The sequence below is a fragment of the Gamsiella multidivaricata genome (assembly GCF_025024155.1).
Source record: "Gamsiella multidivaricata strain RSA 2152 chromosome Unknown BC939scaffold_167, whole genome shotgun sequence".
Classification (NCBI taxonomy): domain Eukaryota; kingdom Fungi; phylum Mortierellomycota; class Mortierellomycetes; order Mortierellales; family Mortierellaceae; genus Gamsiella; species Gamsiella multidivaricata.
In genome coordinates this window covers 1-24177 of record NW_026251875.1, presented here as the reverse complement: position 1 = coordinate 24177, position 24177 = coordinate 1, and the positions used below count along the sequence as shown (strand labels likewise).

The following is a 24177-nucleotide window of genomic DNA, read 5'->3' as shown; positions in this document are numbered from 1 at the left end:
TTACTGAATTCTTGCTTCAGTATGGCGAGTGCGTTGTTGCTGTAGACTGATATTGGTCGCAGCGACGGTGCTGGTGATATTGACAAGGGTCGGTGAAGGAAGTTGGGACGATACTCTTCGCGAGGGAATTGCTTAAAATCGGAAGAGCTATGTTTCTCCTGCGCGTATTACTTAAGACAGCGAGGTGCCATGGTCAACATTTACGGGCGAACAATACCCCATACCCTAGCTTTGATCTCCTCATTGTTTATCGCTTTCGCTCCTGTTCTTTGGTTTTTCAAACCCATTGGGTGCTTTAGTTTGTGCTCTTGACTACCACTCTTAATTTGTGAACTTGTCATGGACAAAGACTACTCTGTATATTGTCTTTAGAAAGTGCAATTCATGCGCAAAAAGACTGGCAATGACAAAAAGTCATGATACCATTGCTAGCTTCCAATCTGCATCACCTTCACCTTTCAAGCAAGCGAAAAGACATCTGCCGAGTCGACTGGCTTTGCTGACTGTACAGCGGGAGAATCGGCCGTGGCAGCGGTATCCATCATACTGTGGTTTGACGGCACCTTGAGTTTATACGCCATGGACGCCATGGTCATTAGCTTTTTGCTCGCCTCGCGGAAGCCCAAAGGCGGAATGGGCTCGCCCACAGCGCCGCGTTGTTCTAATAGCCGCATGTTTATCCTGCTTAAGCCTTGCACGCTCTGGATAGAGGTATTTAACACGGTAAGTCTGTCAAGTATCGAACTCCAATGCAGGCGCACCTGACAGCGGCCCCCCTCTTCTATGACCTGCCACATGCGAACAGACTTATCGAAACAGCCGGTTGCGATATAGGTGCCGTTTAGAGTAGCACTCCAGACGATGCTTCTGATTAGTCCATGGAAACCTTGAACAACTGCCAAACATTGACCCGAATTCACATCCCATAGCCGCATTGTGTTGTCGTCACTTCCCGAGGCGATCTGCTGGCCGCTGGGCGAATACACCACGCTCGCAACAGCCCAGGTATAGCCGCTTAAGATGGGACCAGGTGCACCGGTTTGCGCATCCCACAGTCGCACCGTCTCGTCGTCACTTCCCGAGGCGATCTGCTGGCCGCTGGGAGAATACACCACGCTCACAACATAACCGGTATGGCCGCTTAATATAGGGCCTGGTGCACCGGTTTGCGCATCCCACAGTCGCACCGTCTTGTCCCAACTTCCCGAGGCGATCTGGTGGCCGCTGGGTGAATACACCACGCTCCTAACATCGGAGGTATGGCCGCTTAAGATGGGACCGGGTGCACCGGTTTGTGCATCCCACAGTCGCACCGTCTTGTCCCAACTTCCCGAGGCGATCTGCTGGCCGCTGGGCGAATACACCACGCTCCTAACATCGGAGGTATGGCCGCTTAAGATGGGACCGGGTGTACCGGTTTGCGCATCCCACAGTCGCACCGTGCAGTCCATACTTCCTGAGGCGATCTGCTGGCCGCTGGGCGAATACACCACGCTCCTAACATCGGAGGTATGGCCGCTTAAGATGGGACCGGGTGTACCGGTTTGCGCATCCCACAGTCGCACCGTGCTGTCGTTACTGCCTGAGGCGATCTGCTGGCCGCTGGAAGAATACACCACGCTGTTAACAGCGGAGGTATGGCCGCTTAATATAGGGCCTGGTGCACCGGTTTGCGCATCCCACAGTCGCACCGTGTTGTCGTCACTTCCCGAGGCGATCTGCTGGCCGCTGGAAGAATACACCACGCTCGTAACAGCGGAGGTATGGCCGCTTAAGATGGGACCAGGTGCACCGGTTTGCGCATCCCACAGTCGCACCATGTTGTCCCAACTTCCCGAGGCGATCTGCTGGCCGCTGGGCGAATACACCACGCTCGTAACATAACCGGTATGGCCGCTTAAGATGGGACCAGGTGCACCGGTTTGCGCATCCCACAGTCGCACCGTGTTGTCCCAACTTCCCGAGGCGATCTGCTGGCCGCTGGGCGAATACACCACGCTCCAAACTAAGTCGGTATGACCGCGCAAGGTGTGGGCTTTTGTCCAAGTCGAAGTGTCATACACGCTGATCGTGCCGTCGTCAAGACCTACTGCACAGAACTTCCCATCTGGCGAATACGCGCAGGAAAGCACGCTGCTTTCTTCTAAGAGATACGGCCATTCCCCAAACTGCACACCCGACATCTGTGCGTCGTTCAAATTGGCCTGACGCAGCCAAATATTGCGAAGCTTGACTTTTCTCAAATCTGCCCCTTGTAGCTGAGCAGAATCGAATTGGCCCCCACTCAGATCCGCTCCTGGGATCCGGATGCCTTTCAGATCTGCACCGATAAACGGCATCCCCGCTCTGACCAATATCGTGATCGCATTGGCTGCCGCCTTGCGTACCTCTTTGTCGGTTTTGGAGCATTCGATCGTGGCGAGCAGTTGCTGCTTGAAAAGAGGTTCCTGTTGGACACGTTCTGCTAAAAACTGCAGAATCGACGGCTCGCCCACAAAGCTTTCCCGCGCCAAGAGTGAATCGAGCACGGCCTGTTCAATGGCTCCCATGGGTTTCTCTGCATCAACTTGCTTTTCAAAGCTCATGACCGAATGGACGCTCCCTCGGCGTGGCAGGACTTCAGGTAAGGCCGCACGGCTCGCACTCTCTCCGTCTCGCGGCTCAAATACCGCTCGGGCCAAGCAGTATTCCAACAGCGATTTATGGATAAACCGGTACTGATTCCCGCTGCGCGTCAGAGGACACGCCTCACGCAAGAGCTGCTGCTTCTCGTTCTCCCGGCTAAAGAAATCTTCTTTCCATGTCCCTTGATCGCGAAAGGGCGAGTACTCGACCACCGGATTGCCCGCTTGCTTCTCGTACATCGCTACCGCTAACGCTTTCAAAAAGGCAACTCCGTTCTGTGCAAAACCATCGTCGGACAAGTTCTCAAACATCTTCTTCTCTTGGTAGCTCAAGTCCTTCTTCTCAACGAGCCGTTTCTTGCCTCGCTCCAACCATTGCTCCACAAACTGGTCATACAATGCGACTCGCGTGACCTGCACGGCCGAGAGGTCTTGTCCTGGATCCACCATGCGCGGCAGTACCTCCAAGGACAGCGTTAACATAAAGGGGTTCTTGACCAGGTCCTGCAGGCTGGGAATCAGATTCAGGGCCTTCAAGTAGTCCGTCACCTGCCAGAGCAGTCTGGTCGCGGACACATATTTCCTTATGTACTCTTGAATTTGATCCATAGAGAATGGCGCAATGACCGCCTCTTGAAACGCTGGTTCTGCTTGGTGATTGCCATCTGCTGGCCGGAACCGATCCCGATAATCAAGCCCAAGGTACTCGCTGCGGCAGCTAATGACCATCTGAGCCCTCCATCCTCCCTCCTGATTCAGTCGGTTGCTCGTGTGCAGGTTGTGTGTCTGCTGGCTCTCGTCATATCCATCACAAATCAAGATGAATTTGCGGTAGTCCTTCAGCTCTCGGATCTGGGGCTCGGTAAACTCTGCCTTCCGTAGATGCTTGGCAATCAGATCCTGTTCTGGCTTGTCGATTGCAGGCAAGCTGATAAAGAGCGGAATCCTGCCTTCCTTTTTCTTGTAGGCATCCCACAAGTCGCACTCGAGCTGCCGGTTAAAGGTCGACTTGCCTCCACCCGAATCGCCTAGCAGGAGCATCACCTTACGGTCACTGCTCAGGAAGGCTTCAACTTCTTTTGTCAAGTCGAACAAGTTGTCATCGGACGCTTGCAGGTTAGCCTTGGCTTGAGGGGGGATGTACACGACCTTGCCTCGCTCCTTCAATCGTTGCTTTCTCAATCGTCTCAGGTCGGCTTCAACATCGGGCTTGTTCTGGACAAGATCAAGCAATGACGGGGACGCGACAGTTGGCAAGGCGACCTGCAGCGGATGTAAGCTTCGATTTTCCTTTCGGCAGTCCTGATAAAGAACCCTTTTCGTCTCATCGCCATTGGATTCCAGCTCTTGCAACAAAGATTCGACGACTACACCATGTATCGCATAGACCAGAATAGAATATAGCATAGCTATTAGTGCCTGCTAGGCGGTGAACTCCATACCTCATAATAAGGCAAGAGCCTCTCACGTATCCGTTCATGTTCATCATACATACCTGGCATAGCTGAGCCAAATGTCGAAGCCAACTGCATAATAATGTCAAGGATCCATTGCTTGACGAGAGCTTGCTGACCCCACTCTGCATCATTTCGGTACATCTCGCCCAGAAACGCAACAGCACCTTGGCGAGACTCGATGTCCCACAGCGGATTGGCCGCAAGGTCCCCTAGGCGCTGACATACTCCTAGTTGAAATGCTAGATCACGCCGGCAAGGTGCTTCGCAGACCAGGGTCTTGAACTTGGCAAGTTGACCGTCCCGCAGCAGTGTGTCTGCTCCGCGCAGAGCTGTATACCAGGCGCGTTTCTGGTTGAAGCTGAGACCGACTTTGAGAGATTCCAGCAGTCCTTGTCCACTCTCGACCAGTGCGCTCACGCCTTCGTAACCGATTTTCGCTACCTGGATCACTTCTCCCAGTCCCTCCTGAAGATGACCGAGTCCTGTGATGAAGCCGTTGACGTCCAGACCTTTTACAGCACTAACTAGTCCCGAGACGCCCTTCAAAACAATTCCAGTGCGCCGCATTGTTGCTTGCCAGGGTGATTCGTTGTCTGGGACACACTGCAGCGCTTGGAATGCGTAGGCAGCCTGGTACACCAAGTAAGGGTCACTGCTGCCTTGTAGTCCATTCAAATAGGCAGAGAGTGGCTCGTGTAGCTCTACACGCTTTAAGCCTGAGACCTTGGTATCGGCCATAGCATCCAGGACTTTGGACACTGCGAGCGTGAGACGGCCGATGTGATCTGAAGACTGAGTGTGAGTATCTTGTAAGCGGGTGTTGAGGTTGCGCAGGATCGTGGCTAGGTCATCCGAGTCGAGGTAGCCCTCGGGAGCACTTTGGACCAACTGCGCCAGTCCTTCGAGGAACTGCACATCCAGCAGACTGGACTTGTCAACGCCATCGACAAACAGCATGAGTAGAGAGTGGAAACATTCCTTTTCAAGAACTGGGGCCAGGCACACGACTTCTGCGACGGCATTGGCATCCTTGAGCTCATCACGAGTGAATGCCCGGATCACATCTGTCGCCAGCGTCCTGAGCCTCTCCTTCTCCTCTGCATTCTTCTCTATGGATTTCACCCAATTTCCTGCTGCTGGCTCAAAGACCTCTTCGGGCGACGGCGTCACTTGCAGAAGACCAAGGCAGTAGGCGAGCTGGAAAGTATCGCAGAATCGCTCATCTGCCTCTGGCAACGGGATCTTGACGGTGGGCAGACGCATGTCATCGGGAAAGATATCCTCAGAGACCCGTGCCATGTCGCGGCGGGCGCTGTCGGTGACAGATGAAACTGCAGGACCCGGATGTTTTGTAGGACGCACATGGCTGTTAAAGTCAGAGGACAGTCAACAAAATTGAGAGATGCGTTAGGTGCGATGGGCGATATAGCCGGGCTAATGCGAACAAGTAGAGAGCAGGTATTCTGTCACTTACCCCCATTTTTCTGCTCTCTTGTAGCTGACCTGTGCCATTTCACTATATCCTAAGCTCTCCAACAAGTTGCCGTGCTCGAGACAGGCGCCAGCGAATCCATCGCGCAGGGCTTGATCCTCGACGGTCAAGGGAGTTGTAAGAATCTTTTTCGCAGCTCTTTTCATCCGGGATAACGCAGTCTCCGCATCGTCGCACAACGCTAATGCAAGTTCCCGATCCTTGGTTTTACGCGCATTCTCCATGTGAAAGTTGGCGAGTTCCAGCTCCTTTTGTGGCAAGAGAGCCTTTCGCGGTGATGAAAAAGCTCTGTCAAACATGTTGCTTCTCTGAGGGGCATGGGTTCTCCTGTTATCATAGAGCAGATGGCGACGATATTAGTGACCTTGTGAGTCGATTAATCTACCTGTGTGAGTACCAGTATACGTACTTGTACTTGACAGACACTTCAGTAACACAATGGGACCAACAAGTCGCAGTGGGCTGGTATACTACAGACGCAGTGGGAGCAGAATGAGCTATGGTAAATATAACCATTGATATACATAGCAGCTGCATGAACTAGATCATATGTGGCTGCTCTGCCAAGTGATGGCGCCCCCTACCTCGGAAGTGTTTATTCGACTCTTTGTTTCCTTTGGTTAGATGCAGAGATAGTCCTGAATATTTTGTCCTCTCCGTGCCTCCTTCCTAGCAGCGATATATACCAACTGCCCAATTGTGAAGACATGAAGAATTAAATAACCTTAAAACATGCCTATAGGCAGGCTACTATCGAGTGACAAGAAACACTGCCTCACCTCAACAGGAATCTGTTTCTCGAGTTTCTTTCACCAGCTGAGGAAATAGTCCGCCCCTATGAAATGTTTTCTATTCCAATTCTTTATTGAAGACGGTCTGCACACGAACAAGGCGGGCCGAGTGAAGGGATATTCGCTTCCCTCGTCACTTCTAGCAGAGATTCCTGTGAGCATGAAAGAAGGGATTATTATCTATTGCACATGAATAGGCTGTTCTCCTGATCTCGGCCATTCTAGCATTAGCACTCCTTGACTCGACTGTGGTTGTTCAGGCACATTAAGGGGCGGGGCTTTGGCAGATAAATCGTGTCTTTGTTACCAATGAGTCGCCGCTGGGCTGTGCTTATTGAGATAGAGCAGAGACGCACTTGAGACAGACAGAAGAGCGAGAAAAGATGAAAGAGATACGAGACAGTTCCTGATGGATTAAGGAAGGGTGGATGTGGGAAGAAGGGAAAGTGGGAAAGTGAAAAGGTGGGAAAGTGGAAAGGTGGGAAAGTGGAAAGGTGGGAAAGTGGAAAGGTGGGAAAGTGGGAAAATGTGAGAAGAGGGGGAAAGAGTGCCAAACTTGCAGTCAGATTGCTCCCTCGCCCTCGTGTAACGTGTAATGGACTCGGATGCAAAGGAGAGAAGGAAATCAACAGCACTGAGAATTGTGCAATAATCAGTGTTGCGCTTGGAGAAGTTCTTTTACAGCTGTATGGAGTAAGGAAACTCCCAATCTGAATGCTCGAATAAATTGTATTCCACATTGACTACAAGGGTCTAACGCACAATTACGCACACTGTAGCGAGTGATCAGCACAACGGTCTTCTTGTTCAACTGGAACAAGGAACAAAAGACCGCTGGCTTCGATCCTCCCTTTACACAGGCACAATCCCAAACCTAATATCGAATCCTGCGTACCCTCGGTGGCTGCTGGCCAACATCCGCATCATTCTGACTTTGAGGCGTTCAGCCATAATCCAACGGACGATAGCTTCGCGCCATTGCCTGCTCAAGCAGGCCCAAATACTAGTTATCCGAATGGACGGCTCCTCTCATACTAAGTTCAATTACTATTGCAGCAACATTTCATCGGTAGGGTAAAACTAACCTGCCTCACGACGGTCTAAACCCAGCTCACGTTCCCTTAATGGATACACAATCCAACGCTTACTGAAGTCTGCTTTAGTATGGCGAGTGCGATGTTGGCTGTAGATCTGGTGTTGGTCACAGAGGTGGTGCTGGTGATATTGGCCAGGGTTGGTGAAAGAATTTGGGATGATACTCTCCGCGAGGGGATTGTTCAGAATCGGGAGAGCTATGTTTCCATTGCGCGTATTACTTAAGACAGCGGGCTGCCATGGTCAACATTTATAGGCCCACAATACTCCATAGCCCTAGCTTGATCCCTTCATTGTTCATCGCTTTCGCTCCCGCTATTTTTGTCCTTCGAACCCATTGAGCGCTTTAGTTTGTGTTCTTGACCACCACATTTAATTTGTGAACGTGTCATGGACAAGAATTGCTCTGTATGTTGTCTTCAGAAAGCGCAATCCATGTCCTAAAAGACTGACACTGAGTAAAAGACAAGGCACCGTTGCTAATCTCCTATTTGCTCCACCTTCACGTTTCCAGCAAGCGAAAGGACATTCGCCGACTCGACCGGCTTTGCTGACTGTACAGCGGGAGAATCGGTCGCGACGACGGTATCGATTATAGTCTGGTTTGACGGCACCTTGAGTTTATGCACCACGGACGCCATGCTAATTAGCTTTTTGTTTGCCTCGCGGAAGCCCAAAGGCGGAATGGGCTCGCCCACAGCGCCGCGTTGTTCTAATAGCCGCATGTTTATCCTGCTTAAGCCTTGCGCGCTCTGGATAGAGGTATTTGACACGGTAAGTCTGTCAAGTATCGAACTCCAATGCAGGCGCACCTGATAGCGGTCATCCTCTTCTATGACCTGCCACATGCGAACAGACTTATCGAAACAGCTGGTTGCGAAATAGGTGCCGTTTGGAGTAGGGTTCCAGGTGATACTTGCGATTAACCCATGGAAATCTTCAACAACTGCCAAACATTGACCCGAATTCACATCCCACAGCCGCACCGTGTTGTCCAAACTTTCCGAGGCGATCTGCTGGCCGCAAGGTGGATATACCACGCTCCAAACAGTGGAGGTATGGCCGCTTAAGATGGGACCGGGTGCACCGGTTTGCGCGTCCCACAGTCGCACCGTGCAATCTATACTTCCCGAGGCGATCTGCTGGCCACTGGGCGAATACACCACGCTCTCAACCAGGTCGGTGTGACCATGCAAGGTGTGGGCTTTTGCCCAACTCGAAGTGTCATACACGCTGATCACGCTGTCCTGGAGACCTATCGCACAGAACTTCCCATCGGGCGAATACGCGCAGGACCTCACCTCACTATCTTCTAACAGATACGGCTATTCGCCAAACTGCACGCCCCCCATCTGTGCGTTGCTCAAATTGGCCTGACGCAGCCAAATATTGCGGAGATTGACTTTTCTCAAATCTGCCCCTTGCAGCTGTGCAGAATCGAATTGACCCCCACTCAGGTCCGCTCCTGGAATCTGGATGCCTTTCAGATCTGCGCCGTTAAACAGGATCCCGGCTCTGACCAATATCGTGATCGCATTAACCGCCGCCTTGCGTGCCTCTTTGTTGATTTCGGAGCATTCGATCGTGGCGAGCAGCTGTTGCTTGAAGAGAGGTTCCTGTTGGACACGCTCTGCTAAGAATTGCAGAATTGACGGCTCACCTACAAAGCTTCCCCGTGACAAGGGCGAATCGAGCACGGCCTGTGCAATGGCTGCCACGGGTTCCTCTACAGTAACCTGGTCTTCGAAGCTCATGACGGAATGGACGCTCCCTCGACTTGGCAGGGCATGAGTTGAGGTCACGCGACTCGCGCTCTCTCCGTCTCGCGGCTCAAACACCGCTCGGGCCAAGCAGTATTCCAACAGTGATTTATGGATAAACCGGTACTGATTGCCCTGCGCGTCAGAGGACACGCCTCACGCAAGAGCTGCTGCTTCTCGTTCTCCCGGCTAAAGAAATCTTCTTTCCATGTCCCTTGATCGCGAAAGGGCGAGTACTCGACCACCGGATTGCCCGCTTGCTTCTCGTACATCGCTACCGCTAACGCTTTCAAAAAGGCAACTCCGTTCTGTGCAAAACCATCGTCGGACAAGTTCTCAAACATCTTCTTCTCTTGATAGCTCAAGTCCTTCTTCTCAACGAGCCGCTTCTTGCCTCGCTCCAACCATTGCTCCACAAACTGGTCATACAACGCGACTCTCGTGACTCGGACAGCCGAGAGGCCTTGTCCTGGATCCACCATGCGCGGCAGTACCTCCAAGGACAGTGTCAACATAAAGGGGCTCTTGACCAGGTCTTGCAGGCTAGGAATCAGATCAAGAGCATTCAAGTAGTCCATCATTTGCCAGAGCGGCCTCGTCGCAGACACATATTTCCTTATGTACTCTTGAATTTGATCCATAGAGAATGGCGCAATGACCGCCTCTTGAAACGCTGGTTCTGCTTGGTGATTGCCATCTGCTGGCCGGAACCGATCCCGATAATCAAGCCCAAGGTACTCGCTGCGGCAGCTAATGACCACCTGAGCGTTCCATCCTCCCACTTGATTCGGTTGCTCGTGTACAGGTTATGCGTCTGCTGGCTCTCATCATACCCATCACAAATCAAGATGAATTTGCGGTAGTCCTTCAGCTCTCGGATCTGGGGCTCGGTAAACTCTGCCTTCCGTAGATGCTTGGCAATCAGATCCTGTTCTGGCTTGTCGATTGCAGGCAAGCTGATAAAGAGCGGAACCCTACCGTCCTTTTTCTTATAGGTATCCCACAAGTCGCACTCGAGCTGCCGGTTAAAGGTCGACTTGCCTCCACCCGAATCGCCTAGCAGGAGCATCACCTTACGGTCACTGCTCAGGAAGGCTTCAACTTCTTTTGTCAAGTCGAACAAGTTGTCATCGGACGCTTGCAGGTTAGCCTTGGCTTGAGGGGGGATGTACACGACCTTGCCTCGCTCCTTCAATCGTTGCTTTCTCAATCGTCTCAGGTCGGCTTCAACATCGGGCTTGTTCTGGACAAGATCAAGCAATGATGGAGATCCGACGGTTGGTAAGGTGACCTGCAGTGGATGTAAGCTTCGATTTTCCTTTCGGCAGTCCTGATAAAGAATCCTTTTCGTCTCATCGCCATTCGATTCCAGCTCTTGCAACAAAGATTCGACGACTACACCATGTATCGCATAGACCATAATAGAATATAGTACTGCTATTAGTACCTGCTAGGCCGTGAACTCCATACTTCATAATAAGGCGACAGCCCCTCACGTATCCGTTCATCATACATACCTGGCAGAGTGAGCCAAATGTCGAAGCCAACTGTATAAGAATGTGAAGGATCCATTGCTTGACGAGGGCTTGCTGGCCCCACACTGCATCATTTCGGTACATCTCACTCAGAAACGCAACAGCACCTTGGCGAGACTCGATGTCCCATAGTGGATTGGCGGCAAGGTCCCCCAGTCGCTGGCATACTCCTAGTTGAAAGGCTAGATCACGCCGGCAAGGTGCTTCACAGACCAGGGTCTTGAACTTGGCGAGTTGACCATCCCGAAGTAGCGTGTCTGTCCCGCAGTGCTGTATACCAAGCACGTTTCTGACTGAAACTGAAACCGACCTTGAGAGACTCCAAAAGTCCCTGTCCACTCTCGACCAGAGCGCTCACACCTTCATAACCGATTTTCGCTACCTGGATCACTTCTCCCAGCCCTCCTGAAGATGCCCGAGTCCTGCGATGAAGCTGTTGACGTCTAGACCTTTTACAGCGCTAACTAGCCCAGAGACACCCTTCAAAACAATTCCAGTGCGCCGCATTGTTGCTTGCCAGGGTGATTCGTTGTCTGGGACACACTGCAGCGCTTGGAATGCGTAGGCAGCCTGGTACACCAAGTAAGGGTCGCTGCTGCCTTGCAGTCCATTCAAATAGGCAGAGAGTGGCTCGTGCAACTCCACACGCTTTAAGCCTGAGACCTTGGTATCGGCCATAGCATCCAGGATATTGGACACTGCGAACGTGAGACGGCAGATGTGATCTGGAGATTGAGTGTGAGTATCCTGTAGGAGGGTGTTGAGGTTGTGCAGGATCGCGGCTAGGCCATCCGAGTCGAGGTAGCCCTCGGGAGCGCTTTGGACCAACTGCGCTAGCCTCCCAAGGGACTGCACATCCAGCAGGCTAGACTTGTCAATACCATCGACAAATAACATGAGTAAAAAGCGGAAATATTCCTTTTCAAGAACTGGAGCCAGGCATACGACCTCTGCAACGGCCTTGGCATCCTTGAGCTCATCGCGAGTGAATGCTCGGATTAGATCTGTCGCCAGCGTCCTGAGTCTCTCCTTCTCCTCTGCATTCTTTTCTGTGGATTTTACCCAATCTCCTGCAGCTGGTTCAAAGACCTCTTCGGGCGACGGCGTCACTTGCAGAAGACCAAGGCAGTAGGCGAGCTGAGAAGTGTCGTTGAGCCGCTCATCTGCCTCTGGTAACGCGATCTTGACGGTGGGCTGACGCATGTTATCAGGAAAGATATCCCCAGGGACCCGTGCCATGTCGCGGCAGGCGCTGTCGGTGGTAGAGGAAATTACAGGACCTGGATATTTTGTAGGACGCACATGGCTGTTGAAGTCAGAGGACAGTCAATAAATTGAGAGATACGTTAGGTACGACGTAGAAGTAGCCGGCTACTGCGAACAAGTAGAGAGCATGTACCTGCCACTTACTCCCGATCTCCTGCCCTCTTGTAGCTGACCTGCGCCATTTCGCTATATCCTAAGCTCTCTAATAGGTTGGCGTGTTCGAGACAGACGCCGGCGAATCCATCATGCAGGGCTTGATCCTCGACGGTTAAGGGAACTGTAAGAGTCTTTTTCACAGTTCTTTTCATCCGAGATAACGCAGCCTCGGCGTCGTCGCACAACACTAAAGCAATTTCCTGATCCTTGATTTTGCGCGCATTCTCCACGTAAACATTGGCGAGCTTCAGCTGCTTTTGTGGCGAAAGAGCCTTTTGCGGTAACGAAAAAGCTTTGCCAAACATGTTGCTTCTCTGAGAGGGTTTCTCCTGTTATCATGGGGCAGATGGCAGCGATATTAGTGACCTTGTGGTCGATTAATATACCTGCGCGAGTAGCCAGCATACGTACTTATACTTGACAGACACTTCGGTAACGCAATGGGGACCAATAAGTCGCACTGGACTGGTATACTTCAGACGTTATGGGAGCACAATGAGCTATGGTAAATAAAAACATTAATATCCATAGCAGCTGTATGAACTAGATCATATGTGGCTACTCAGCCAAGCGATGGCGCCCCGCCTCGGAAATGTTTGCTCGACTCTTGTTTCCTTTACTTGTATGCAGAGGTCGTCCTGAAGATTTGTCCTCTTTGTGCCTCCTACCAGCGATACCAACTGTCCATCGTGAAGCATGCAGGATTAATAACCTTAAAACATGCCTATAGGCAGGCTACTGTCGAGTGACAGGAAACAGTGCCTCACCTCAACAGGAATCTGTTTCTCGAGTCCTTTCACCAAACGAGGAGATAGTCCGTCCCTGTGAAATGTTCTCTACTCCAGTTCTTTGTTTAAGACGGTCTGCACGCGAATAAGGCGGTCGAGTGGAGTGATATTTGCTTCCCTTGTCAATTCTAGCAGAGATTCCTGCTATTATGAAAGGAGTGATTATTATCCATTCCACATGAATGGCTTGTTCTTCTGATCTCGGCCATTCTAGCAGTAGTGCTCTTGACTCGACTGTGGTTGTTCAGGCACATTCAGGGATGGGGCTTTGGCAGATAAACTCTGTCTTTGTGACTAATGAGTCGTCGCTGTGCTGTGCTTATTGAGGTCGAACAGAGACGTACTTTAGACGTACTTTAGACAAACAGAAGAGCGGGAAAAGATTAGAAAGATATGAGACAGTTCCTGATGGATTGAAGGATGGTGGATGTGGGAAGAAGGGAAAGTGGGAAAGTGCGAAAAGAAGGGAAAAGAGTGAAAAGACACACATCTATCGTTGCAGCATTCGCCAAACGGAGCCATGCTTGTAGTCAGATTACTCCCTCGCCCTCGTGTAACGTGTAATGGGCTCTCGGTGCTAAAAAGAAAAGGAAAACAGCAGATCAATTCGAACAGCTTTAACCACCCGAGCTGCAATATACATCTATGGACGGTGCGTCGTATCATGTTCGTTTCAGTGACAAGCCACCCAACAAACAAGCCCGGAGAGATATGATGAGACAGTGGTTGGAAGAGTACGACATAGCGAGCTCAGTAGACAATCCGACAAAGACCCAACTCAATGCAATGATCCAGGAGGCGACAAAAGACGAACAGTCGGTCTGCAACACGTGTGCTATTGCGGAGAAGCTTGGCCACTAGATCCTTAAAACACTCTCTACCATTGCGAACTTCAGCTCATGGAGAAGATATGGGGTATAGGGAAACATGAGCAAGCTGCCGATTATAGTGGCAAAGAAACAGTGCTTTCTGTCCACTGCAAGATGAGTCGCATATTTTATTGATAATCTAGCTCTGCGGCTATTTATTAAACCTATCTAAAGTGAATATAGCCAGCTTTGGGCTAGGCCGAAACTTTGAGTGAACAGTCGAACTTGGTTTATCGGCCCAGTTTCGTCTGTAAAATTGGGCCGATAACTCTAATTAGAAACTAAATTGAACCTCTCTGAAAGGACTATTTTAAAGACAAAAAATACAGTCACATATATAGCCGAATACTCAGTCGCGTGCCCTTTTGTGCGCACAAAGCCACAATATCCATCGCACCTTCTAAGTCACGAGCGACCTTTGTGCACATAAGGGACTCGGTGTGGCATGTGACTGAATAAGTGGCTGTATTTTTCGTCTTTAAAATAGTCCTTTCAGAGAGGTTCAATTTAGTTTCTAATTAGAGTTATCGGCCCAGTTTCGTATGGTGAGTTGGGCCGATAACTCTAATTTGAAATTGAATTGACCTCTCTGGGTGGATTATTCTAAAGACGAAATAATACAGTCACATATTCAGTCACATGCTGCGCTGCAAGCGTGCTTCTTGCTTCTTCATGGACACGTCTCATGTATTGCATTCTATACATCTCAACACCATGACTACAAAACCCCCAAAAAAAAGACAATATGAGTCGCTCTCGACCCGGGCATCGACGTCAAGCAAAAAACAAAAATCAACTCTTGCACAACTTCCTGCCAATCATAACAAAAAATACACCAAGCGCGAACTCGAGGATATTGAGCGCAGTCGTCGACTGATTTACAACTTCATTTTGGATTGTGCCAGACGCAAAGATATGGATACACTCCTTGCGTTTCCTCACGCCAACCAGTTCGAGATCCCGATGGCCAGGGTCCCTCACACCTTGGAGCAGCAAGTCGAATTATTGGACATATATCACTATCTTCAGGATCGGAAGGAAGACCTCCCCATCCAGCTTTCTCACAGGTCTTTTGAACGCCTGATAGGAGTCCATCTTCCGAAAGTTAGCCTTGAACGCATGCTCAAGCGAGAAGGCGAACTACGTGCTGCAGCCAAGACGCACCCCACGGGCGCTTATTACATCGTCGATCGAGAGAATCTAATGATTGAGGAGGTCCTCTACCGGTGGCTGCAAGATCAGCGGAAGCAGAACGTCCCTGTCAACGGCAAGATGATCAAGAAAGCATGTACGGTTCTAGTCGATCTTCAGGACGGTTCGGGCGATACCATGTCTGAGGCACCACCGTCATTTTCAGCCTCGTGGTTTAATGACTTCAAGAAACGTCATGGGATAACCTATTGTCAGCTTCATGGAGAAGCAGGATCAGTCGACCTGGAGGCGATTGAACCGGAGCTTATCGACATCCGTCAGCTTTGCGCCCAATATACTCCGGACAACATATTCAATTGCGACGAGACTGGCTTTTACTTGCAGGAGCTAGTCGACAAGTCTTACACAACTCCAGGGTCAAAGTCGGGCGCCAAGGCCAACAGGAGCTGCAGGGTCTCCACCCTGTTTTGCATTAATGCTTCTGGCTCCTCTCTCGCCATGGCAGACACCAAGGATTCGTTGAAGCCGTTGGTCATCGGTAATGCGTTGAATGTATGATTGTGTTGCAATCGTCACTTATTTATTCGTGTTTTTTATTTCAATTCTTGACCTTTACGACTCTGTAATGCTCTTTACTTTAGGCAAAAGCATTCCAAAGGATCTTGAAAAAGATTCAGCGAAAAGGATGCTCATGAGGGAAACAAATTCGGGATGGATGAACAGAGACCTATTCGTAAAATGGCTACAAATGTTTGATGACGATCTCTCGCAGCCAACCCTTCTCCTTCTTGACTCCGCAGGTGCACATAACAACATCGACATGCGTGATTCACGAACCAACACGCCTTGGAAGCATCTTCACATACGACGGCTCCCGACAAACACCACATCAGTAACGCAACCTCTCGACGCGGGCGTCATTAGTGTTTTCAAACGAGCTTTCTTGGAGATGCTCAGCTACGAAACGTATCTTGTTCGCAGCTATGGTAAAAAGAAACGTATCTCCGATGAACTCGCTTGGACATTGATCCCCTATGCATGGAGTCGAATGAAGCCTCTAACGCTGCGAAACTGCTTCTCCAAAACGCCAGTCCCTCCGACGGAAATGCGCGAGCAGCTCCGACGACGACTGCCAACCCATGCTGGACATCAACAACCACCTCTTCAATACTTCCGACACAACCAATATAAAGAGCAGGAGCGGGCATATTTCGAGCATCTGATCGCCGAGACTACTACGGAGAATAGTTGGAGTTTCCGAGTAATAGGAAACAAGGATGAGTAGGAGCTGGCTGAGGAAGCGCTACATCAGGTGAATATAGTGGAAGAAAGAGACGGAGACTATTCCGAAGGCGAAGTTAGCAGTGACGGGTCTACAAGCAATGACGGAAATGCAAGCTCACCGTTAGCAGACGTAGACTTGGATGCGACCATTGAAATACTGAAGTATCTGGCAGGTGACCACGATGTACTCAGTGTTGAAGGCATCAAACAACTCAAACAGGTTACGGAGCAGGACTTGAAGGAGAGGCGGGGGATTCGAGGGATAATGAAGGAACTGGTGCATACTTGTGCAGCGTTAAAGAATAAGACGCAATAGACGTGAATAAAGGTTTCTGGGCCTGCGGCTTGCAGCGCAGCATGTGACTGAATATGTGACTGTATTTTTCGACTTAAGAATAGTCCTTTCAGAGAGGTTTAATTCAATTTCAAATTAGAGTTATCGGCCCAGTTTCGTATGGTGAGTTGGGCCGATAAACCAGATTCGACTGTACTATCGCTGGTCCTTTGGTCTGCGTCGCGTACTCTACTATATATTAGTGCTTGATACAATATAACATGTTCTTTTTGAGCACGTTTCCTTCATTAAAATGCGAGAATGGCGGCGATAGCGACGGCAGCGGCTCCGAAGAGACCAGAAGAATGGCCTTGAGCGATGGCAGCGTTGGTTGTTTGAGTAGGCGTGGGGGCCGTGGTGGTCGAGCCAGTTATGGTGGTCGTCAAGGGCGTAGCGGTGACGGTAATGCTCGTGAGATTGCCGGTCGTCACTGCGCCAGAAGTTGTAGCGCTGGTGGCAGTGGAAGCAGTACTCACAGAGGTAGAACCCGTGGCAGGAATTGATCCGGTCTATTATAGTTGAAAAAATTGAATGAGTGTCGATTCATAGACCTACGTGAAAAAGACTGGAGTGCCAGTAACAGCAAGCGACTTACAGGCAGAGGGTCAGAGCCAGAGGGTCCAGAATAGTCGCCTGGAACGATTAGGGCGCAACCATAGGTGGACTTGCCTGTTGCAATTAGATATGGTAAAGATTAGATATTGAGGGCACTGTTGACCTCGGAACAAGTTACCAGAAGTTTGTTCGTACCTGTGTTGCAGTCTACCTTCTCCTTGCAGCAGCGGATGCAGTAAGTGTTCATGTGGGGCTCAATCAAGTTCACATAGTGGTTATAACCAGCGCATGCGGATCCTATTGTAACCAGAAGGGAAAGAAGCGTGAGCAACACCGCTGGATTTTTTTTTTTTTTTTACGCTGAAGTGCCTGAGAACTGAGAGTAATCTTGGTCCAGTTCGATAACTTACCGACAGGAGCCTTGATATCGTACTGGCCGCCCAGGTCAGCCTCGGCGAGGGAGTAGCGGGTACGGTCGATTTGGCCAGTGACCTGGACGTATCCGTTTCCGGTAGCAAAGTGGGCGGAGTGGATGAATCCGCTGGGGAAGATCTTTGCGCCAGGGGCATCCGAGTCGTCGTTGGTGCAGAAGGCGATGGCACGATCCTCGTTCAGGGCAATATCACCGCCCTCCTCAGGAGGCATCATCATGCACCAGTTCGAGCCTGACTTAATCTGGACAATCTGGCCGGAGTTGCCAGGGGCAGCAGAGGCGACAGAGCCAAAGACTAACAGGGCAATGGCAATCGAAGCAACGTTGACGAGCATGGCGGATTATTTAAGAGGTATGGGTGGGTTGAGTGAGTGTGCTGATTTGAATGGAGGGGAGGATATGTCGTAACAAAAGAGCGGGAAAGGTAAAAAAAGAAAAGAGAGGGCCGAGCAGAGGGGTGGAGGTGATGGATGCTGTCGAGGAATGGAATGGGTGCCAGAAGAGGAGCCGAGGCGGCTTTATATAGCGAGCGAAAACGGATGCAAATGATGTCTCTGACACGACACAGGTACGAGTTCAGGTACAGACATCGTTCTATGGGTTCTATTTTCTCATTTCTGTATTCCGCTGGGTCCAGTTGTGTTGTGTCATGCTGTCGTTGTGGGGAGCTATGGCTGCAAAACAATCAAAAATGCATCTCTCATCCCATGCCCCATAGGTGCATTTTTAAGGTTCTCGGAAGGTTTAGTACCTTTCCTTTCTCTTTGGTACTTTAATGCTTAGCATGGGTGCTCTTTTTGGGCGTCACTTGGTTACCTGGTTACTTGGGTAATCCATGTCGAGAATGCTCTCTGTGCTTATGCTACACGCAAATGCACGATTTCTAACATACTACTGTCTGTGCCCAGCTGCTATTTATGAGCAATTCCGTGCAATCGCACCCTCATTGATTCGGTATGGACCCCGGTTGGTACCTGCGGCGTGTTCGTTAGGATGCCAGCTCTTATCGTATCCGAGATTCTATTCCAATGCTGTGCCTCTTTGTGTCTTTCTTTACCCAAGACACAAAAATAATAAACTATTCTCGGTTACTAGACTATAGATCGTAGACTGGCAGAGACATGGAACGGTCGATGACACATGCTGAGGAACGTACGGGTATAGAGTTACACGCTAAACCCACTGGGCGCAAAAAAAGAGCCTACATTGGGAGGAAATAATGAACTTCTAAAAGGAAATAAATATTCGATCCCTTCAGACGCTGCAACACAGCCCGTGCCTGGAACAGGGGTATCTGTCCCTTGCAAAGGTATCCACAATTGCTAATAGTGGGGTGGAAGGAATAAAAAGCGACCATGGAGTCATTTTTGCAGAGAGTGCTCGTATGTCGTACGTGGTGGAGAAAATAGTGGACGCAGCTTTCTCACACGGCTGCAGCTCAGACCAGTGCTCGCTTTTTATTTATTTTTGTTTTGGCTGTCATCATCCCCCGCTTCTTCATCCCACCCCGCCTACATTCTTCTCTTCTTTACACACTCCCCTCCGACACCCACAAGCCCGATGACATCTCACAAGATCGGTACCCTGGTGGCCATCCCTATCAAGGGCAGGAAGCTCATCAATAGGAGCGGAGGCAAGCAGTCGCCCTTTGTTCAGCTCAAGCTAGGCGAGCAGAAGAAGCGCACCCGCGCCTCACTCATCGCTTCACTCGAGCCAGAGTGGGATCAAGAGGCAAGCGACTTTTTATGGCACCCATCTTCTCTACTTCGATTGCCTTGCCTCGTCGACCCTTTGTCTCATACTTCGCTGTTCTCTCGATGTCTTTAGGTGCGTCTGGATGTGTTTCATTCTCAGATGGATATGCACGTTGCTGTCTACGACGAGGGCAAGAAGAACGAACTCATCGGCGATGGAGTCCTGCTCCTGCACGAGGTCATCGACAAGGGCGAGCTCGATGGTACGACGCTTAATGGTGTTGTGGTGTCTCTTCTTTCTCAGGAACCATCATTAAAGTGAGATTCAGGGCAGCACTAACTATTTTGTTACTATTGTCTACATACAGTCTGGTTTCCGGTCAAATACAACGGGACTTCGGCGGGCGACATCTACTTCGAGTTGACCTTCTATGCCGCGGTAAGTTGCTGATAATAGGCGACAACGATGAGGACGCAAGCACATTGCAGCCGCATAGACCGACGGTGATGAATATTATGCTATGCATGCAAAACAATCCCCGCTGACTTTTGATTTTTTTTGTTGGTCTTCTTAGGCACCTCCGCCAGCTGCAGGGACCACCCCTCCTCCCGCGGCCCAGGCACAGATCCATACACCCATCAGACACACCCAGCCAGGATACCAGGGCGGCCCTGGCATGCATCCGATGTCGCACGCACCATCAGTCAGCGGTTACGGCAGTCCAGCATCAGCACCACAGTTCCCCGGAGGCATGTATCAACCCGGCTTCAATGCCACTCCCCGACCACCCTTTGCGCCTACACCTACACAGCCCTTCTCACCGGCGCCTGTACAGTCCTTCTCACCAGCGCCTGCACAGCCCTTCTCACCGGCGCCTGTCCAGCCCTTCTCACCACCGATTGCACCCTATGGTGGAGCCCCTGCACCAGGGCAAGGATTCAACCAGCCAATTGGAGGAGGTCCGGCCCCGTTCCGTCCACCAGGCGCTAGTCTGTTCCCGGCTAACGCATCGCCACAATTTGGTAACTCTACTGCTCCTGGAGGATATCCAAATATGCCTCAGATGCCCCAGCCCTTCGCTAGCGGCCCTGGAGGTAACAACAACTATCCGCCCAACAACAACATGAACAATAACAACAACAATCATCAACCAAGGTTCCTCATGCCACAGCACTCTTCTCCAGGAGGCCAACATATGAGCCCTGCCCCAAGTTTCCCTCAAGGACCTGGCGGTGGTGGTCCTCCCAACAGCTACCCCAACAGCACACCGAACAACAACTTTTCGAACAACGGACCTCCAAACAGCTATCCCAACAACAACAACTTCAGCAACAACAATAACCATGGCAATAGCTTCAACAATAACAATAACAACAACAACCATGCCAATAACTTCAACAGCAACAACTTTAACAACAACGCCAACAACAACAGCAACAACAACAATAATAACAATAACAGGAACCCCAACAACCCCGGAGCAGCTCCAGTGACGCCTTTGATGCAGTACAACTACAGTCTCGAAAGCTTCCCATAGACGGATCTAAGATAAATCGACCCATTGATATTATTAAACAGAATCAACATATCATGTAATTTTTGATGCAGTTCTTTGGTCGTTCCAGGTTGCTTTAGTATCCTTAGAAATATGCCAAGCATTGCATTGTTCTTCTAGCGCGCTAGTTGAGCACTTAGTGAATTGGTTCATTTCATCGTTTTTATTTCTATCACACACTAGTAGCGCAGACTCGACGCGATGGCAGGCTTAGAAGAGAGTGACATATCCGAACTTCTCGTTGTAGCCCTTGGTGTCCCATCTGCCCTTGACCAACAAGGCATCGACCTTCTCGGCGATCTCAGGACGCGACTTGAGAACATCATCGGCCTAAAAAATAACAACAACATAAGAGTGCACAGATAGAAAGTATCGTCAGTAATCGTTTGTCGATAATGGGTCTTCCGCATCATATTTCATAGCAATGTTGCCATCCAATCGATGTTGACATGTTGCTCCCTTTTTTTCCTGCATTAATAAGCAAATACTCGGAAGCAAGATACGTACAGTGAGCTCATCGACGGGGCGGGAGGTCTCAATGTTCTTCAAGGTAGCCTGGAGATCAGCGAGCTCGGACTCGACCTTGGTGGCGGTGGTCTTGGCGCGCTCAAGCTATTGATTTGGCGAATGAATAGATAAATTTAGGAACGTGCGTTGAGTTGATATTGACCAGGGACAATAGATAGTTAAACAGTAACATAGATGGGCTGAACGATGGTCGTGTTCCCGAGTGTGGGGTTCCTTGTTACTGCAAGGTTAGTGCGATCTTTCTGAATACACGATCAAGGCGCGAATCATATTGTCCAGTTAGTGATGATTGTAAAAAAAAAATTCGGTTCCTGAAAAAAAAAACTAGATCCTGACTGATGGTGGACGCTCGCTGGCGCGATGATCTCATAAAAGATGGTCCTTGCATATTGTCGACGCGCCCACAGTTGTCGGGTAAAGGATGGATTGTGCGATGAGACCAAAAGGATCAAATGACTACAATGAGATCCCAGAAGGACTTACAGCCTTGGTCTCGACAGCCTCGATGGACTTGATCTGGGTCTGGACGTCGTAGGAGGTGGCCTTGAAGGACTTGAAAGCCTTCTCGAGGTCATCAACGACAGCCTGGTTCTTGAGAACCTTGCGGTAGTGAGCAAAGTCAACGGCGGTCTTCTGTTCCTTGAGATCGGTGAGGACACGACGGGCCTCCTCGTTACGCTTGCGGAAGGCACCGAGGGCAGCGACGGTCTCGGTCTTGAGACCGAGGGAGGTGGACAGCTTGGTCCAGTCGATGTGGGTGGCAGCAGCCTTGACAGCAGACATGATGGGAGTGAGAGATTGAGAGAGAAGGAGTGGGGAGGGTTGGAGCGAAGATGGAGTTGATGGTTGATGGAGGGAGTAGATTCAATCAAACGACCTCGTCGCAGGAGCTGCAGCAAGCGTGTTCCCTACGATACCCGGCGGTAGGCCAAACACAAACACGTCACATCTCATTTTTTCAAGCCACTGCCACACACAACACAGCTGTTTCCTCCCATCCAAAGGCACCGATATGAAGCTGCGTTGGAGATTTTATTGGCAGTAAAGGAGAAGTAAATATACATGGAAAAATGGTTTCGTGTAACGGGTGTGCTGTATTCTTGAAGGAGGAGCAGGGATTTATCGGTTTTCGAAATCCAATGCCGTTGGTCAATCAGAGAAGAGGGGATAACCGGAAGCTGCCTTGATAGTTTGATTATGCGATCCTGTCAGTGGCAGACTGCTCGTTCTTCATAAAATAATCCTTTGCACTAAATGCGCCGGTAGTCTTCTGAGTCGAGCGTGAGACATAAGGGAGCAACTATAAGATCGTTCCGTGAAGAGCTTATATTAGTATCATCTTCCTGTGGCGAGACCATCATATCAAGACCATCTAGTACGAAGGCAAGTGTCCAGTCTTCGGTACCTTAAAGTCGGTCAGGTCTGGCACGACGAATGAGCGGACCTTCTCCCACTCAATCAAATAGCCTCCACGCTTTGTATGGCGACCCATGGCACCACTTCCCGTTCCTAGTCAAACATAAAAATGAACGACCAGGGAAGAAGATCAGCACTCTGACTCTTCCGTAGGGGAGTTTTTTCCCCTTGTGTTCGCTAATGCCGCTGGCTGCTATGAATACCCTTGTAAAAGTTGCGTCCACGCTTGGAAGTGAGCTGCTGCCTCGAGGAGCCGCGCATGATGCATTTGGTGATTCCGAACATGGTTGCTGGTGTTGAAGCTGAAGAGTGAGCGGACGAAGGGGGCAAACACAGGCACACGGATAGAGCCAATTGAATGTTGTTTTGTATTTTATGCGTGGCAGTCACATTCTTCTGTTAGGTAGGAAAAAAAAAAAAAAAAAAAAAAAGAAAAGGTAAACAACCCCCTTCTTTGCTTGCACCTCACCTCTTTCCTCTCCTGTCACCGTTGGTTACATCAGCCTTTATCTCCGTGGCATCATTCTCATCATGGCGGGACCCAACAAGAAACAGGCCGACAAGGGTGTGAAAAAGCCCTTTGACAAGAAGGGAGCCAAGGGCGGCAATAACAATAACAACAGCAACAACAACAGCAATAGCAAGAACGGCAACGCCTCAAAGGAGGCCACTAGCGAGGTTAAGAAGGCCTTCGCCTCGGTCACCAAGGGCCCGTCTGCAAACGGCAGTATTCCCAAGAACATGCTCGCAATTGTCAAGAGCAAGCCTGCAAAAGTTATGTTGACCTTCAAGCCCTCACCACAGTGGTACAGCGCCGAACTGGAGGCTCTCGAGGGCGACGGCAAGGATCATCACATCGTCGAGACAACTCTTGCGCAAAAGACTACACAGGCTACACGACTCTTGGAGGAGGAGAGCACCAAGTATGACGATAACCCGAGCTTGTCTTCTTCCGATAAGAACTTTGTATCGACGATCATGGCCTCGGGTACGCTGAACGATCGTGTTTCGGCCCTGACTCTCATGATCCAAGAGTCACCCCTGCACACGACAAAGAGTCTTGATAAGCTGATGGCCATGGCGGAAAAGAAGAGCAGGACAGAGGCCGTCAAGAGCATTGAGTCCCTCAAGGATCTCTTCATCGGAGGCGTGCTTCCTAATCGCAAACTCAAGTACGTGTTTTTCAACGCGTTGTTGCCATCTCATTATGTCTCAATTCCAGCGTGATATGACCGAACTTACTCATTGCATTCATCCCTAAATCTCTATTAATAGGTATTTCCAGGACCACCCATTGACGCATCCCAAGGCAACGAACGAGCATTTGATCATGTGGATCTTTGAGGACTACCTGAAGAAGACATTCTGGAAGTTTGTTCAACTTCTCAAGGT

General features: G+C 50.2%; 7 protein-coding genes across 7 annotated transcripts, besides 3 other annotated features; 2 read left to right on the top strand and 5 right to left on the bottom strand.

Annotated features, from left to right (window-relative positions):
• Positions 1–6180: 6180 nt before the first annotated feature.
• BC939DRAFT_83584 (uncharacterized protein) lies at positions 6181–7261 on the bottom strand. Its single transcript, XM_051561932.1, has 3 exons — positions 6672–7261; positions 6353–6516; positions 6181–6262 (listed from the first exon to the last, which is right to left on the bottom strand). The coding sequence occupies exons 1-2, from the start codon at positions 7102–7104 to the stop codon at positions 6383–6385; spliced, it is 567 nt and encodes a 188-aa protein (XP_051405897.1). The 5' UTR covers positions 7105–7261; the 3' UTR covers positions 6181–6262; positions 6353–6382.
• A 106-nt stretch (positions 7262–7367) lies between these two features.
• Positions 7368–7411: a sequence feature (Protein overlapping with rRNA (BC939DRAFT_497867, KAI7815824.1) was converted to a misc_feature.).
• Positions 7412–7449: 38 nt separating this feature from the next.
• Positions 7450–7555: a sequence feature (Protein overlapping with rRNA (BC939DRAFT_497867, KAI7815824.1) was converted to a misc_feature.).
• Positions 7556–7959: 404 nt separating this feature from the next.
• Positions 7960–8184: a sequence feature (Protein overlapping with rRNA (BC939DRAFT_497867, KAI7815824.1) was converted to a misc_feature.).
• A 107-nt stretch (positions 8185–8291) lies between these two features.
• Positions 8292–8454, bottom strand: BC939DRAFT_471452 (uncharacterized protein; the record flags this gene model as incomplete). Its single annotated transcript, XM_051558217.1, has 1 exon — positions 8292–8454. A coding segment is annotated over one exon (163 nt), but the record flags the coding sequence as incomplete, so codon positions are not given.
• An 8195-nt stretch (positions 8455–16649) lies between these two features.
• On the bottom strand, positions 16650–18070 carry BC939DRAFT_471393 (uncharacterized protein). Its single transcript, XM_051558216.1, has 4 exons — positions 17569–18070; positions 17354–17455; positions 17199–17272; positions 16650–17112 (listed from the first exon to the last, which is right to left on the bottom strand). Exons 1-4 carry the CDS (start codon positions 17924–17926, stop codon positions 16852–16854), a joined length of 795 nt encoding a protein of 264 aa, XP_051405895.1. The 5' UTR covers positions 17927–18070; the 3' UTR covers positions 16650–16851.
• A 1081-nt stretch (positions 18071–19151) lies between these two features.
• On the top strand, positions 19152–20823 carry BC939DRAFT_508904 (uncharacterized protein; the record flags this gene model as incomplete). The annotated part of the gene is made up of 4 exons (XM_051561061.1): positions 19152–19373; positions 19419–19548; positions 19654–19724; positions 19861–20823. 4 exons carry the CDS (start codon positions 19152–19154, stop codon positions 20821–20823), a joined length of 1386 nt encoding a protein of 461 aa, XP_051405894.1.
• A 153-nt stretch (positions 20824–20976) lies between these two features.
• BC939DRAFT_471389 (uncharacterized protein) lies at positions 20977–22257 on the bottom strand. The gene is made up of 3 exons (XM_051558215.1): positions 21853–22257; positions 21349–21453; positions 20977–21171 (listed from the first exon to the last, which is right to left on the bottom strand). The coding sequence occupies exons 1-3, from the start codon at positions 22150–22152 to the stop codon at positions 21052–21054; spliced, it is 525 nt and encodes a 174-aa protein (XP_051405893.1). The 5' UTR covers positions 22153–22257; the 3' UTR covers positions 20977–21051.
• A 76-nt stretch (positions 22258–22333) lies between these two features.
• On the bottom strand, positions 22334–23112 carry BC939DRAFT_471386 (mitochondrial ribosomal protein L27-domain-containing protein). Its single transcript, XM_051558214.1, has 3 exons — positions 22989–23112; positions 22775–22878; positions 22334–22669 (listed from the first exon to the last, which is right to left on the bottom strand). The coding sequence occupies exons 1-3, from the start codon at positions 23068–23070 to the stop codon at positions 22565–22567; spliced, it is 291 nt and encodes a 96-aa protein (XP_051405892.1). The 5' UTR covers positions 23071–23112; the 3' UTR covers positions 22334–22564.
• Positions 23113–23316: 204 nt separating this feature from the next.
• On the top strand, positions 23317–24156 carry BC939DRAFT_508901 (uncharacterized protein; the record flags this gene model as incomplete). The annotated part of the gene is made up of 2 exons (XM_051561060.1): positions 23317–23957; positions 24061–24156. Coding segments are annotated over 2 exons (737 nt in total), but the record flags the coding sequence as incomplete, so codon positions are not given.
• Positions 24157–24177: the final 21 nt, after the last annotated feature.